The 15,773-nt window shown below is 44.4% G+C and overlaps 1 protein-coding gene across 8 annotated transcripts in view; it reads right to left on the bottom strand.

The window, feature by feature from the left end:
• Positions 1-5,730: 5,730 nt before the first annotated feature.
• The window catches only part of PALM2AKAP2 (PALM2 and AKAP2 fusion), a 505,626-nt gene continuing 495,583 nt past the window's right edge, over positions 5,731-15,773 (bottom strand). For 7 of the 8 annotated variants that reach the window (XM_042914169.1, XM_042914173.1, XM_042914172.1 and 4 more), the window contains one exon: positions 5,731-9,694. In XM_042914169.1, the coding sequence (XP_042770103.1) occupies positions 9,596-9,694 (99 nt within the window). In that variant the 3' untranslated portion in view covers positions 5,731-9,595. The remainder of the gene's footprint in view (positions 9,695-15,773) is intronic. The other variant, XM_042914174.1, reaches the window with a different exon arrangement.

Below are 15,773 nucleotides of genomic sequence, written 5' to 3'. Positions count from 1 at the left end.
TGGAGGGAGGTAAACCATAAGAGACTCTTAACTGAGAATAAACTGAGAGCTGATGGGGGGAGGGGGAGAGGGGAAAGTGGGTGCTGGGCATTAAGGAGGGCACCTGTTGGGATGAGCACTGGGTGTTGTATGGAAACCAATTTGACAATAAATTTCATATTTAAATAAATAAATAAATAAAATAAAAGCCAGTCTACTGTCTTAATCAATGCAGGGAAGCCACGGCCACTGAGGGTCCAGGGAATGGGCACACCCATGTTTTCGGTAAATGGTTTCACTGCATCTTACCATTTCCTAAAGCCGAACCATGCCCTTGACAACAGGTCCCAGAGGGGATGGAGGACAAAGACGCTAACTTAAATCTGCCCTCAGAGCTTGAATGCTCCCCTTGGACTGTAATGTGAGACAGAAATAAAATGTCTTCCTTCAGACACTGAATTAATTATTGGGTCTCTTTGTTGGCAGTCTAGCTTTACCCTACTCAGTACAGAAGTGGACATCTAGAGCTGGAGTGATTCTGTAAAATGTGTGTGTGTGTGTGTGTGTGTACATGGGAAGAGTAGGAGCCGATGAAAATGTGCCTGGGCTAGAGAGCCGGAGATAATTTCTAGGGCCACCAAGACATTTGTATGACTCAGTAGCATTTGTGATAATGTAGAGGGCAGACCACATGCCCAGCTGGAAGGAACCAGAATTTTAGCATGTGTTGGCTCTTAGTGACATTGGCAGCTTTTAAGGGACTGTCGATGCCCCACCCACAACCCCACTTCGATGTACACACCCAGTTTCCAGCTGTCAGCAGCTGTCCTGTCCTGAAGGCATGTTCTCCCGGGCTGAGAGAAAGCAGAACTGGCCCAGGACCAAGATGGAAGTTTTGCTATTGAGTCAAGTCGATGAGAAGTTGGGGAGGTAAGCTGCCAGGATTTGCATCCTCCTTCCACCCCTGGTCATGTCATGGGCACACCAACTTATTCAAACTCCCCGAGTGGGAGTTTCCTCCTTTGTAAAATGAAGATACTACTAGTACGTAGTTCAAAGGAGTGTTGTAAGAACTGAGTGAAATAAGCTACCTAGAGCGCTCAGCACAGTGCCTTGGGAAGCAGAGCCATTGCTGGTGGAAGCTGGCAAATAGATGTCTGCTGCCACCTGGTGGCAACGGCCAATTTTCCACTGAAACGTAAGTGTAAGTGAAGGGCCGCATTTGACCTCCATGTAGGATTGCACATGTGGTGGTTTCCACTTTGGTGTTTTCGGTGTGGCTACATCTAAGATCTCAATGGAGCCCTGTCTTGTGTTAAGAGTGGGGAAATGGCCAGGGCCCCCCGGAGAGGCTCTTGGCTGGGAAAGCCGCTTTCACCTTGGAGAGCACTGCCACCTAGTGGCCATACTTCATACTTGCCGTCAAGGGGGAACACTGACCACAGGGAGAAACTCCACCCTTCCGATGATCCATGGTGGTGATCACGCAGCCCTCTTGTTCATCTAAGGGAGTTCCTTCCTAAATGTTCCCTTGCAAGTTCCTAGCACCTTTCGATCCTCCATTGATGAATTCTGGGACATTTATGGCTTCTACGAAACATCTTTTCACTTGGATCTCTTTCTCTCTCTTGCCCAGAAGAATATGGGTCCTATGCCACGAGGAATAATTAAAAGCATGCTAAGACAGTGCAGGTTATCACAGGATGGCCCTATTTAACAGGCAGCTGTGGAAACATTGCCTGACTTTGAAGCAGCTCTGTCCCCACATTCCCAATGCTAACAGCCCCTCCAATTCCAGTCGAAACCATCTGAACGAGCCTCATTTTCATTTGTCCTCATATGCACAGAGGTGGACACATAGTAGGCACTCAGTAAGCATTTGCTGACTGAATGCAGGGCTTTCAAGGAAGTAAACTCTGAGCACATCCGTACCAACCATTTATATTCATTCCCCACAGCAATTCCAGAAGTCAGAAATCCAATCTAGAGTAAGTAAATGGTCAAAGGTTCCACTGAAGAAGTGGTGAGCCTCAAATCTGAGGTCCCTGTCTGATCCCAAAGGTTTGTCAGAGGGACACTGACAGTGACAATGGAAATACCCATACGAGCAGGGACATAGTCTGCAGGACGGGCTCTTTGGGTTCACATACGTGGTCTTCCCGGCATTCCTTCCTCTCCTCTCCTCCACCACAGACCCCAGCAACAGGAGTGTGCACATGACCTAGGCTGGCTGTTTTTGCCACCTGGGACTCATCACGATCATCACACGAGATGGTCAGAATCCCGAGTCCCTGATTGCTACCTGCTGGGACTGGTTCAGAAGAGCCACTTCAGGCCAGTGAAAGCTCTGTTAGTGAGAGCTCTGGCTCCAGACCTCTAGGATAGCCTGCGTTTTCTAATCACAGTAGTTTTTTTTTTTTTTTCCGCCAATTGTGAAATTTCAGGGATCCTGGGAACCAGTTGTTAAACTGTTGGCATCTTGAAGTCAGCCATTGCAGGAATATTTATACCACGGAAATCTGCAAACGCTTATGAAGAAAACGGAAAGAATGACCTTGGCTTCATCTCCCAGAAATAGTCCGGTGACATTTTTGGTCTTTGTCCGTTTGGGCTTTTTTCTCAGTGTGCAGCTATTAGAGGCTAGAACATGCCTCCCTTGTAGCTTTTTCATTCTTCAGTTTACCCAAGTGTTAACCACTGGGCCTGCTGTCAGCTGGAGGGGTGGAGGGAGCAGAGCTGTGAGTATCAGAGAAGGAGTAACAAAGCCCCTTTGCAGAGTCCCTCCCTCAGTCACCAACACTGCCCTCTGTCTCCTGGGACCCGTGAGAGGGTCCAGTTCAGCTCCTCAAGGCCTTTTATTCATTTCATTTTGATGTTGCCCCAAGAACTTTCTGTAGAGGGTCAGATTGTGAGGCAAACACATTTCTCCACTAGACGAGCGATTCTCAACCTTGGCTGCATGTTAGCTTCTCAATCTTGGCAGCTACTAAAACATGCCCACGTTCATAGCCATGTCCAATTAAGACGAAATGAATCAGAAGATCTTGGGGTGAAGCCCAAGGGCCAGTCTCTCTAAAAAACACCTGATGATCCTATGTGTGGTGCAGCCAGGGTTAGGGGCCACAGAACTGGACAGTGAGGCACAAGCCTGGTGCATATGAGTCTCTCCTGAGATGCTTTTAATTTGTATTAATGTCTGGGCTCCAGCCATTAATGAATCCAAACTTTAAAGCTTTTTCCGGGTGATTCAGATGGAGTCCGAATTGAGAAGTGCTGCTCTAGACCAAATGAGAATGGCCTTTTATTTTGCATCTTATCTCAAACCGTGCAACCATGTTAGTAAAACAAAACGAAACAAAGCAAAACAACACGTATGGAGTCCTGATGTTGCTATCACCCCAGACAATAAAAACTTCTTCCAAAGATCAAACGAATCCCTTGATCTTACCCTGGAATCAAAGTCTGGATAGATAGATAGATAGATAGATAGATAGATGATAGATATCATCTTCTCTTTACATTTTCTTCTTAATTTGCTCAGCCTTTTTGCTGGGGGTGGGGAGGTTGTCTTTTCTCGACAGTCTGAATGGAATCAAAGCTCTGCCTCACCAAGACCCACAAAGCATTGAGTTGATATGCTGGACAAATGCACAAAAGCCCCCGACAAATATCCAAAACAACCCAGAACGATGTGTGACTGTATCTGCAGCTTATAAATCATGCATCAATTCCCCCATTTTCAAATGGAAGTGGAATGCCCAGACCTCGTTCATTACTTACTCCAGATCAGTGATTCTCAAAGTGAGGTTCCTGGACCATCACCACCAGCAGCATCTCCAGGGAACTGGTTAGAAAATTCTTGGGCTGCATACCCTAGACGTACTGAATCAGAAGGCTGAATCTGTGTTTAATGAGCCCTCCAGGTGACACAGACTATTGCTGGGGCAGCAGAGCCAGTGCTCCCCCCGAGGCACATCAGTATAAACAGCTGAAGACCCCTGCAGAGACAGAATGTGGCCTCAGTGGGTGGGCAGAGAAAAAACAAGCAAAGGAGAGGTTTGTGACTTTACCTTGCCAGGTGCCAGCACGTCCATTCCAATTGTTCGGAGCCTACTACCTGTGAACCGAAAACAAAGCATCTGGATAATTCTCCCATCAAGGTTGACTGACACTGAGATGACTAGGTCATGGCAGAATTAAAACAAAAAAAATTTTTTTTTATTATGCGAACATTCTTCTTTCCCGGAAAGAAAACATCTGAATGCTTGGGCGGCATTTAGAAATTGCCAGCGTGGGGGCGCCTGGGCGGCTCAGGTGGTTGAACATCCGACTCTTGATTTCAGCTCAGGTCATGATCCCAGGGTTGTGGGATCGAGCCCTGCGTCAGGCTCCACCCTGAGCATGGAGCCTCTTAGGAGCCCCTCTCCTCTGCTCATGTTCTTTCTCTAAAATAAAAAAATAGAAAACTTAAACAACAAAAAAAAGAAATTGCTGGTATGCCATCTGCAGGTATTTCCTGAGGCCCCGTTCTTTGCCTTGGTATCATCTTTAAAGCCTTTGAAAGTCTCCCTTTCGGTTCCCCACTTGTTTTCTGTGCTCCCAGCAGCCCCATTCTGAATTTTGTGTGGGTTCTGTGCAGGGAGATACATAGTCACCACACTCTTATGGCATAGGAATCCCATAATTAAAATGAGCAATGCTCCAAAGTGACTTCATGGCCTCATGTGTCCCACAACAGTTGTCTGACACCAATATATACAGGGAGGGATGAACCCGGAGTAGTGACCATAGGTCTAGGTCACAGCAAAAAGCCTGCATATCCGCCCTTTACCCATTAGTAGTAATGCCTCGCATTAGTTTTGCCCTAAGAGCTTCCTCCGTGAGAATCCCTGAAGATCCCTTCCACCCTGACATACCAGACTCTGCAACCCGTTCCGAGTACCCAGCCCTGTGCACGTGACTTCCCTGGCGTGGCCCAGCACCCCCAGATGATAGTAGTGATGGGTGCAAAAATGACCAGGACGCGGAATCCCTAGCTGATCACAACGCGCTGCCCCAGAATGTTGGAAGGAGTCCCGTAGATGGGAGAGATGGAGGAAGAGACCCCAAGGAGAGTGGCGGTGGTGGGGAGGAACCGGAGACAGAAGGTCTGCGCTACAGGTAAGTGTGAGGGGCCAGAGGGTGAACGGGGCAGCTGGACCCTGAAGTGGCCGTGAGGGAGTAGATAGGAGGGCACGAGGAAATTTGGGGAAGAAGCTTCCTGATTAATCTGTGGTCTTCATATGCTCTTTAAAGTCTGAAATTCTCCATTCTTCAGAGGAGAGCTGAATACAGGTGCTGAGAATGTGATAATAAGAATTAGAACCCAGGAGCCACATGCAAAGCTTGAGTTTTAACCATTTGTCCTACTGTTTGCCCAGCCATCTCTGACCTTGGAGTACACCTACCTCATCCAGAGGTACCCGAATCATTTCCGGGGTCCCGTCAGAGGTTTCTAGGCTCTAGCCAGGGCAGTTGGAGACAGCATGGCAAAAAGGGGCATTGGGACAGCCTGTCACAGGCTGGGGACCACTGCCCCACCAGCTGGTTTAGCCTTTGTGGTTCAAGTATGCGAGAGGCAGATGCCGACACACAGAAGTCAAGGCCAAGGGCACCTGCGTGTCACTGTTTGGTGGGTCCGTCTTCTGACCTCTCTCCACCCCCAGTCAAACAAGTAGCCATGGTTTATAAAAAAACACAGCACACACCGGGTTTTAATGAGAAAATAATTGTATACTTGCATCGAATGCCTCACAATCACTATAAAACTGAAGCAGGATAATAACATTTAAGTGGTTAACATACACAGGAGAGCCAGATACAGAGTATAATTTTCAAACACAGTATTGCTGCTGTTTCCCCCCCCACCCCTCCTCCAAAAAAAAAAAAAAGTCATTTGGGTAAAGGGCAACACAAAATCAAAGCTGGCAGTTCACTCACTGAATGCTTAAAATTCAGGAAATTGGTTCTGTCACTAAAACTGGATATATTCACCATCTCTAAACACTTAGGCTATTTTTTTTTCAATACATAGTTTAATTACATCCATTCTTGAGTTGGAAAAATGTTTGTCTTCAGAGACAAGAGTCAACACTGTCTTAGTGTTTGTTACACCTTATATGTGTGTGTTGTGTTGTGTTGTGTATGTACGTGGACACTGATCTATATACTGCTTATACGTCATTGTCTAAGGTGGGCAGCATGCAGAGGTGTAAAGAGGCAAGGAAATTGCATTGTGTCACCCGAGTAGACTACAGCCCAGCCTCCTACCACTGACAGACCCTGTTTCCATAATTTCTGGATGAGAGAGCCAAGGCATGTCAGTAGTTAATCAGCTCCCGAGGAAAGTGAACATCTATAAACACTGTGGAAGGGAACGCTTTCAGGAAAGCTTTTAACATCTACAGAATCTAAACATTTGTTATAGTTGAGATTAACAAGCTTGCGTGCTATTTGGGGGCAGGGACGAGCATCAGAGGCCAATTTCCTTGACAGGCCTCTTCCTCTTGATGGATTAGGCAGTAATGACTCTCCTCCAGGGGTCTGTTGCATGTTCAGAAGGTTAAAGGGGTTCCTTGGGAATCCCAGGGCCTAGCACGGTGCTGTGTACAAAGCCCGATGTTTTCTGAACGAGGAAAAAACTCAAGAGCACAGAGAAAACCTGGCTCTTCCAAGGGAACTGCAATTTACATTTTAATAGGATTCTAAGTGAGTGGACCAAGGAAATCGACAGCAGTCCTCAGAAGGCAGCAGAGGGAACAAGCGAATGTTGCAGATGTAGGGGCCACAGTTAAGCAGCGCTGTGACTGTGGGAGGCTCACGGAAACTCTGCATTTGTTGCCTTATCTACACGTGGAGCGAGGACCAAAGGATCCCTGCTAGAACTCTAGGCAATGCTTCCGGTTCAGTCAACTGTAGTCAAAGGCCAATTTGTCTGCCTCCAAAAGATTCCACGAATTGTGTGGCCTCCTAAGCTTCCCATTCAGCTGCAAATTCTCTTCTCAAATGTAGGTTTAAGATGGGTGGGGACCCGGCTTCCTTCAAAACACAATGTCAGGTGGGTCCTGAGGGCTGTTTCCTCTTGGGAAAGACAGTGTTTGTCTATATCAAGTCTGTGTTCTCTACCAGATTCAGAGTTAGTCCAGAAAACACGAAGCATGTTTCTTTTTTTGTGCATCTCATAAAACCATCTGCTCTCCAGCCATCCTAGCTGCCACTGTACCCCTGAGCCACAGGAAGCTCTTGTCCCATCTTTTAGTCACATGCCTGCCATGGGAACGCTGAAAATCCTCAGGCAAGGCAGCCTTCCTGGGGGCTCCCGTTTCACCCGCCAGGACTTCTAGTCTAACACAAACCTCATTTTCGTGGGAATGTCTGTCTCCATGCCAGCCTCCCCCACTTGAAAATGAATTCCTTGCAGCAGGGATCTTATTTGTTTTGTGTCCCCAATGGCTAGCACATTTTGTTGAATATTCCTTCACGATATTCAGGAGAATACACCACATAAAGATGGTGCCAGCCACCGATCTCTAGAATTTGGCTTCAAATTGCAGGTTCCTTTGGCAGTTTTAAAGGATCCTTGTAAGTTATCAGATGGTTGCATTTCTACTTTATGCCTACCGCTTGCCTGTGAATAAACTTTCCCCCTAAAGTCAACACTACACTATTAAAAGAAGCAAAGGTAATGTGCCTAACATCTACGTACACACTGTTGTGGAGTTGTTATTTGTCAGAATAACATATTAGAGCTTGTGACATAACAGTATAAAAACAAAAAGGAATTTTAGTGAGGTCTGGCTTCATTATTGCTCTTTTAAAAACCATAGTTTTAAAACAAATAGAAAAAAGAAAGGCTGGTCAGTGTTTTTTCTCATGGCCAGAATTAAAAACTTTTCTCATCCAGAAATTCAGGGCACCCAATTATTGAATACCCATATCATATTGCTTTAAATGACAGTAAGCTAAAGCTGGCATCCTTTACAGTATACTAAGCTATGAATACAAAGCATGAGAATAAATACGGTACTTCTCTAAATGTCAAATTACAAAACTGCTCAAAACTTTGCAATTGTGACTCATGCAAATACCATGTTAAGTCAATTTAATATTACAAATACTGCATCAGGTCGGTGCCTCTATATCCCTTTTCATAAAAAAGAAATTCTCACTCACTCCTGACGCTGGCAAACAGCTTTGGAGGAAATAACTGTACACCCTTGTCCCATGAGCATTCTGGAATTTTAATCCTTGCACACACACTTTACCCAAACACACAAAGGGACGTGCATGAGCACGCACGGGCACGCACGGGCACGCGCACACGTGCGCACACAAACACGCACACACACACACCATCTTTAGGATTTGTAGCTGATTCCAAGCCTGCACTTAGATTTCTATTCTATATTTTTCTCTTCATCATTCTGAAAAACGCTGGTTGCTCAGCAAAAATAATATCTGTTACTTCCTTAATTTCCCACGTTCTCCCTCCCTGTTTCTCTGTCTACCTTCATGTCCTTTCTTTAATGATTCCTTTCTGATTGATCCAAAATAATCTGTCATTCTTCCTACTAAGGTCCACTTTATAATATAAAATATAGTTATAAACACCTTTTTATTTCCTGTCATCTGCCTCTCGAAGGCAGAGTTTGCCCTTTTTTCAATTATTGCCACTCTAAAAATACCCCCACCATCTTGAGCCAAGCTGTTGGATGTGTACAGATTTTATACATGGATATACTCCCCCCATCCCATCATAAAAATAGTTGTTGCCCACTAAATATAGTTTTCATATGAAGAAACATAATTGTGAAAATGTGTTCTCATAAACGGCAAATTAGTCAATACTACAAGCAGACGAGATCCTAAAGCTAAAATAATCCATTTGGTTTGGCTTTCTCCCTCTTTCTCAAACCCCTCATGTAGAATAGATTGTGTTTGCAACATGAAGAAACATTGTCTTAAGAAGGTGGATTTTATATATTGCGATCATTAATTGCTCCCAATTAAAAACAATTAGATGTAAGAGAAATGGAATCCTAATTGCCTCTCCTGGCAGATATAGAGAAACTTGCATTTCATTTTACGGCTGCTGGAGTAAACGGAGTTATTCCCACACCTCTGATGCTGTGAGCGACGGTAGGGAACCAGTGCAGGGAGTCTCCAACACCCTGTAGATTGCACCGGCATGGGCTCTGCAGCTCTAAATGGCCCTGTCACCAATGTTTGTCATCACCCAGCGAGGCTGGTCTCAATTCCGCCTGGAGCAACCATGTTGATTTGCTTGTTACTGCTTTGTCCTTTTGGATCAATTGTGGATTGGTCCAAATCCAGGTGATTCTTTTGAGTCTCAAAAAATCCTTTGTCTTTTGACTCCTGGGTGTTTATAGAGTTTGATGGGTAGGCTTCTTTTTACTTTATTTTTAATTGTTGGTCATTGCAGCTTCTGGTCTACATAAGGATTGTGGAGTTTGTTTGCACTTCAATAAATATTCCATTAAAATGCTTCGATGCGTTGATTGCTTGGTTTCTTGGTAACCCAAGCACCAAAGAAGCTTCCTGGGTGGAAGGAAGTTTGTTACTCATCGTCCTCTTCCTCCTGGTTGGCATAGATCCCTGCCTCCCAGCGCAAGGCCAGTGCGCTCTTTCTTCGATTAACCCGTGTGGCCTCAAGGACCTGAAGAGAGAGGGAAGAAAATTAACCAGAGTTCATGGATGTTCACTATGTACACAGATCAACTTCTCCATGTCTTTCCTCCTTCCTTCTCAATAGCATATAACAAAGGGAATGTAAGACGGTCTGATACTGCTGGGAGGTAGGAGAGACATGGTCAGTAAAGCAGGCTGGTTGGTTCCGGATATGCACTCATTTCCAAGCCAGATTTCATTTGCTATTTGACCCATAGTTTTCAATATAGAAAGATTTAATTACCCTGAAATGTTCTGCACCTCTTTTTGAACCACACTTGACTCTGCACTAAGTGTGTTGGTAACACAGATCTCTACATGTCATCCGATCAGTGCTGTCTGACAGACATTACTATCAGTGTTATCAATATGGTAGCCGCTAAGCTACATGGCTATGGGGCACAAGGAATAAGGCTAGTGTGGCTGAGAAACTAAACATTTAAGTTTAATTAATTTTAATTTTAATATCCTCAGGGACCCTGTGACTACCGTATTGGACAGCACAGCTATAGGCCGTCTTGGTCTCTTTGTGAACAAGTAAACTGGAAAATAATTCCAAACAACTGGACCAGTGTGGATTCAATCTCTCAAGCTCTGTGGACTTACATAAGCTATGATCACATTTATATCATAAAAGTCTGCTTTGGTATAACCAAACTGCCAAGAGAAACTAAGTGGAAAGAAAAATAGTTTCCCAGGCCAATAAAAAGCAATCCGAGCATGCCAACGCAATGTCAGGGCCACAGATGCTAATAAATAAAATGCGAGGTGACAACATCAAGGACAGATAGGCTCACCACCATCAGGGTAAGGCCTCCCTCCCTTCAGTTCGCTAGAATAGTCTGTGGACTCCCGAGGGAAAACTTCAGCCAGGCTGCTTCAGCTTTAGTCTGATCAAGATGGATGACATTCGGGGGGCGCCTGGGTGGCGCAGTCGGTTAAGTGTCCGACTTCAGCCAGGTCACGATCTCGCGGTCCGTGAGTTCGAGCCCCGCGTCAGGCTCTGGGCTGATGGCTCGGAGCCTGGAGCCTGTTTCCGATTCTGTGTCTCCCTCTCTCTCTGCCCCTCCCCCGTTCATGCTCTGTCTCTCTCTGTCCCAAAAATAAATAAAAAACGTTGAAAAAAAAATTAAAAAAAAAAAAAAAAAGATGGATGACATTCGGGTTGCCAACATATGAGAAATGGCTCAGTTTCATGGCACTGCACCACAAGGGAGCCCATGCACGCCAACCAATTAAATTACTGTGGCATTCGCTTAGGACATGCAGTTTCTGATATTAAAGAAAAGTCTAGCAGAGCGAACACTGGTTGATGATCCAAAATGCAATGAAGGCTTTGCTTATTCTAAGAATAATCATTTTGGCAAGGGACAGAGTTGCTGGCAAGTCTAGAGAAGCAAGGAGATGCAGGTGACAGGCAGTGGTGGGAACCGAGGCACAAGCAAATTCTGGGTAGAGTAACGGTCTGGGGGTCCATCTCAACCTGCTTCTTTGCACGTCTGACAAATGGATGCACTTCCCAGAGCTTCAGTGTGCTTTCCTCAGGGAAGCTGTCCCCAGTGCCCCCAGCAGGGACAGCTGGACTTAACATGTAGGATGCACTAGCCATGTCTCCTAAATGAATGGTCGTTGTTAAGCACATAAGCCATGTCACAAAGTGTCTTGTGTAAGCATACCATGGTCACTTATCCCATATGTAAGAATAAGAAACCAGTAGGAGGAGCAAATAATGCTTCCAAATCTGGTGTAGGTAAATAGAGGATTCTTCTAGAAGGTCAGTGCGTGGTAACATGGTACTGAGAAACAGCACTGGACTGGAACTGGAAGTCCTTTCTTTCCAGTCCTGTCTGGAACACGTTGGTGTCGTTCATGGCATCTCTTTATCTGCAAGATAGAAACAGCACCTGCCGTCTTTCCCAGGCTTTCTCCGGAGGCAGTGCTGACCCTGGAGTCCAAGCAAGTCTAGATTTAAACCCTAGTGACCTTAGAAAAGTCACTTACCTTGTGCCTCAGTTCTCTGATGTGTGAAATGGGAATTATAAAAACTACAGTTCAGAGCTGGCCTGAGGAATAAATGGGGCAATGTATGCACAGCACTTAGCGTAGATCCTGGCGCATAGTTTTCAAACAATCATTAGTTCTGTCATTATGCGAAGGGGCTTTGTAAGCTATGAAGTGGTGTTCCAACACATGAGGCATTTTTATAATTTTTATAATTTATAATTATAATTTATAATTTAAATTTTATAAAATTTTATCATTTTATAAGGAACTCGACATTGTGTAAGATGCTCATCTGTTCACTTGGCCGGTTGTAGATACAAACTGAAAAGCTTCCAGAAAAGCTAAAAATCAATCATGGCTCTGAAAAGAATGGTCCCTTGTCTTGTTATTTATGCTCTATTTTAATTCTCAATCATCTTAAATAAATTCAGTCTCCTTTGTTCTTCAGGAACCCGTGTTACAATCTGTCTCTCCATCCATCTTACAGATACTTACTGGCTTCCTACCAAGTGTCAGGTGCAGTGCTTTATGTCGAGGATAGAATGGCCTCTGCCCTCACGGAGCTTAGCCACCAGAAAGCATTATGGGCAGGGAAATCTTTATAATTATGGAAATATTCAGCACAGCTTGGATTTGAATATCTGCTTGCTGCAGCCCAAAGAATTCACTTACGCCAATAACGAAGGCTCTTTTCTTAATTCATTCCCCTAATTTGTACGCTGCTTAACACGATACTGAATTTCTGAGGACATCTAGAGCCTCTCATAATGGCAAAGACAGGAAAATAAACGGGTCGTGATAAAAACAGCCAGCAACCTTGCGGTCAAATTGTCTTCAGGTGCACAAGGTTTCTGATCCAGGACTGGCTCAGGGGCTACTCTACGATGGCCTTTTGAAGGTTCAAAGGCCAAGCCCTTTAGGGTTAGGCCATAGCTCATCTAAATGAGCATTTGTTCCATAATTAATTCAGAGTACAGTACTGCAGTGTGTGTGTGTGTGTGTGTGTGTGTGTGTGTGTTTCTCTAGAGCAAATCTAGAGCTCTGACACTTGAGTTATTGCATATCAACTTTATTTCCTAAAGCCCATTCCTTTCTTTTCTGGGCAGAAAAAAAAAAGCACTTGCCTCAGGGCTCTAGTAACACATCACATGTCCTTGTGCACCACTTACTGTTACGATCTTGACTGTCCTACGGGATTCACACTATTACTATTATTACTATTGTTAATCGCACTTCACATAGGAAGAAACTGAAGCAAAGGGAGGTTAAGTTGACCAATGTTAAGGCGGAGGAGAAGCTCAGATGGGCACCCAGAATCCTGGGTGTGGAGCTGATGCCCTAGGCCACCACGCTGCCCCGCGGCTCAGTGCCTGTGCGCGTAGTAGGTCCTCAGTAGATTGTTAACTGAGTGAATGAGTGAGTGACTCTCCCTACAGTTCTATAGACTTGAAATAATTCTTTTAAAAACAGTAAAATAGTTTGTTGGAAGAAGCAACAGAAAGAGCAATTATACTCTGTAGAATGGAGAGGGGAAAACAAAAAAAGTTTAAAAATAATAATAGAAAAACCTGATTTAAGGCTTCATTGATTTTGCAAATTCAGATTTAGACCTGGTGGGAGGGAAAAAAAATCAGTTGTCTTTGAACAACCCTCTACTATGAATTTTCCCTCTCTAGTGCTTGCGGGGATTCCAGAAAATTGCTGAACTTTGCCTGGACATCAACAGAGACAATTGTATTTGGGGGGATGTAACAAAAGGCAGAGGGGTTAAGTAATGTCAATCACCCTATTTACGTTAACATTTTGTCTTCCTAAATTTCTCTTCAGCTGAAGATAGACTGGCACCAGTTTTACCTTCCTTGAATATATTCGATTGGATTTTTGTTATTCTTAATGGTGCTAACTCAGAGGGGATAGGGGCCTAGGGCCGAATTCTTCCACTGCCATTGCCAAGATGAGAAGCACAATTAGTCACTGAGGAGGGTACAGGGAATGATATTCTCAATATTCATTTTATATCTTATGAAAGAAAATTACTGATCATCATCAGCTCCCATCTCTGGTTCTAAAGATTTTGCAAAATAGGGAGGTTTTAAAAATATATTGTGCTATAAGTTAGCACAGCCATTCTGAAGAATAATTTGCAATATGTAATGAGTGTGGGGATGTGTTGTCCTTATATGACTAGTTCTTCTGCTCCTAGACATATAGATAGAAACTCTTCTGTAGGTTATGCAAAGCGACATGTACAACAACATTCACTGAAGCATTGTTTGTAATGGCAAAAAAAAAAAAAGAAAAAGAAAAAAAGTGAACCAATCAAGAGAGAGAGAGAACCAACCAACATTTCCATAGGAAATAGGAGGATGAATAAATAGTGCTACAGTCATTCAAAGGGATCCTATACAGCAGTTATAATGAATGAAGTAGAGCCCCAAGTAACAACGTGGACACATCTGAAAACAAGGTAGACAGGGGCGCCTGGGTCGCTCAGTCAGCTAAGCATCTGACTCTTGATTTTGGCTCAGGTCATGATTCTCACAGTTCATGAGACTGAGCCCCGCATCAGGCTCTGTGCTGACAGCTATGGAGCCTGCTTAGGATTCTCTCTCTCTCTCTCTCTGTCCCTCTCCACTCATGCTCTGTCTCTCTCACTCTCTCTCTCAAAATAAATAAATAAACCTATTAAAAAAACCAGTGTAGACAGAATAAAGTAAGGAGTGGAGGATGCTACAGTATGTCATTTTTAGAAAGTTTTAAGGCATGCAAAACCATAGGATGTTATTCATGTATAGAAACATATGAAATATAAATGTAAAAACATGTATAGAAATGATGAACCCCAACTCAAGAGAAGTTACCCCTCAGGAGAGAGAGAAGTGGGGACTGAGAGAAGTAACAAGAGGGCCTGAATGGTATTTGCCATATTAGTTTATTTTTAAAATATTAAGCAAATACTACGAAATGATAAGAGTGGTCAAAGCTGGAAAGGCGGACTTTATCGTTTTATTATCTGTTCTTAATGGAACACTTGAATGCCAACTCCGTGACATCAGGGACTTGGTTTTGTCGACTGTTCTGTTTTTGGAACCTAGAAAAGTGGCTGGTGCCTGCTAGGTCCTCACTAGATTGTTAATCGAGCCAATGAGTGAATGAGTCTCCCCACAGTGCTGTAGATTTAAAATAATTCTTTTAAAAATAGTCAAATGCTAAAGAAAAAAAAATAGGAAAACATAGTGTTTTCCCATAAAAAAAGGAAAAATATTTAAAAATAGAGGAAAAGGAAACACTGTGACTTCACAGCACAGGTATTTGTGAAATCTGTGTAAAAGGAAACTGTACAGAAAGGAGGAGGTTCGGGGAAATTCAATACTGACAGGAGCTTCTAAAACAAACAAAAACAGGTTTCAAGATAGGGGCAGGGAGGGAAGTGGGCACTGGGATGGTTCGGTGTTGGAGTAACTTGTCCTGAGGCTACGGAGCCGAACTCTCTGGATTTGTGCTATGGCAACCAAAGGACTGGTCAGAATCAACAGCTCGGTCCGCTTGAGCGGCCTTGTTTTCTAACCAGACCTGAGTATATTTGCTATCAGTGCCTGGAGAAACTAACGTCCGTGCCCTCGAGTGCAAACACCCTCCAGATCCGTGAGCAGGGCGAGGTCTTCTCCAGCCCCCCCCCACACAGCACAGCAAACCACAGCAGCGGGTAGCACTGTTGCATACACCCCAACATTTCCAGGCAGTCCCCAGTTCCGCAAAGGCTGGAAGAAAGAAATATGGAGACGAGCTGCTTTCTTGCCCTTCTCCTTTAACATGTCAGGAAACGGCCAACCACAAGAGCATGCACTTGGGTCAGGCATGCAGGAACACCAAGACAAACAAGTGGAAAAGTACCTCGGAAGTCACCTTGCAAGACAGTAACTTAGAGGTGTACTGGCAGAGAGGGAAAAGAGCAGGGTTAGTACACAGCAGAGACACGCTCACACAACACCCCCCAGCCGGGAATCGGCACCACGCTGGGGGCAGACGAGCGGGGAAGTGACACCGGGAGGCCATTATACACC

The sequence above is a fragment of the Panthera leo genome, chromosome D4 (assembly GCF_018350215.1).
Source record: "Panthera leo isolate Ple1 chromosome D4, P.leo_Ple1_pat1.1, whole genome shotgun sequence".
NCBI lineage: Eukaryota > Metazoa > Chordata > Mammalia > Carnivora > Felidae > Panthera > Panthera leo.
This window is presented reverse-complemented; position numbering and strand designations above follow the sequence as displayed.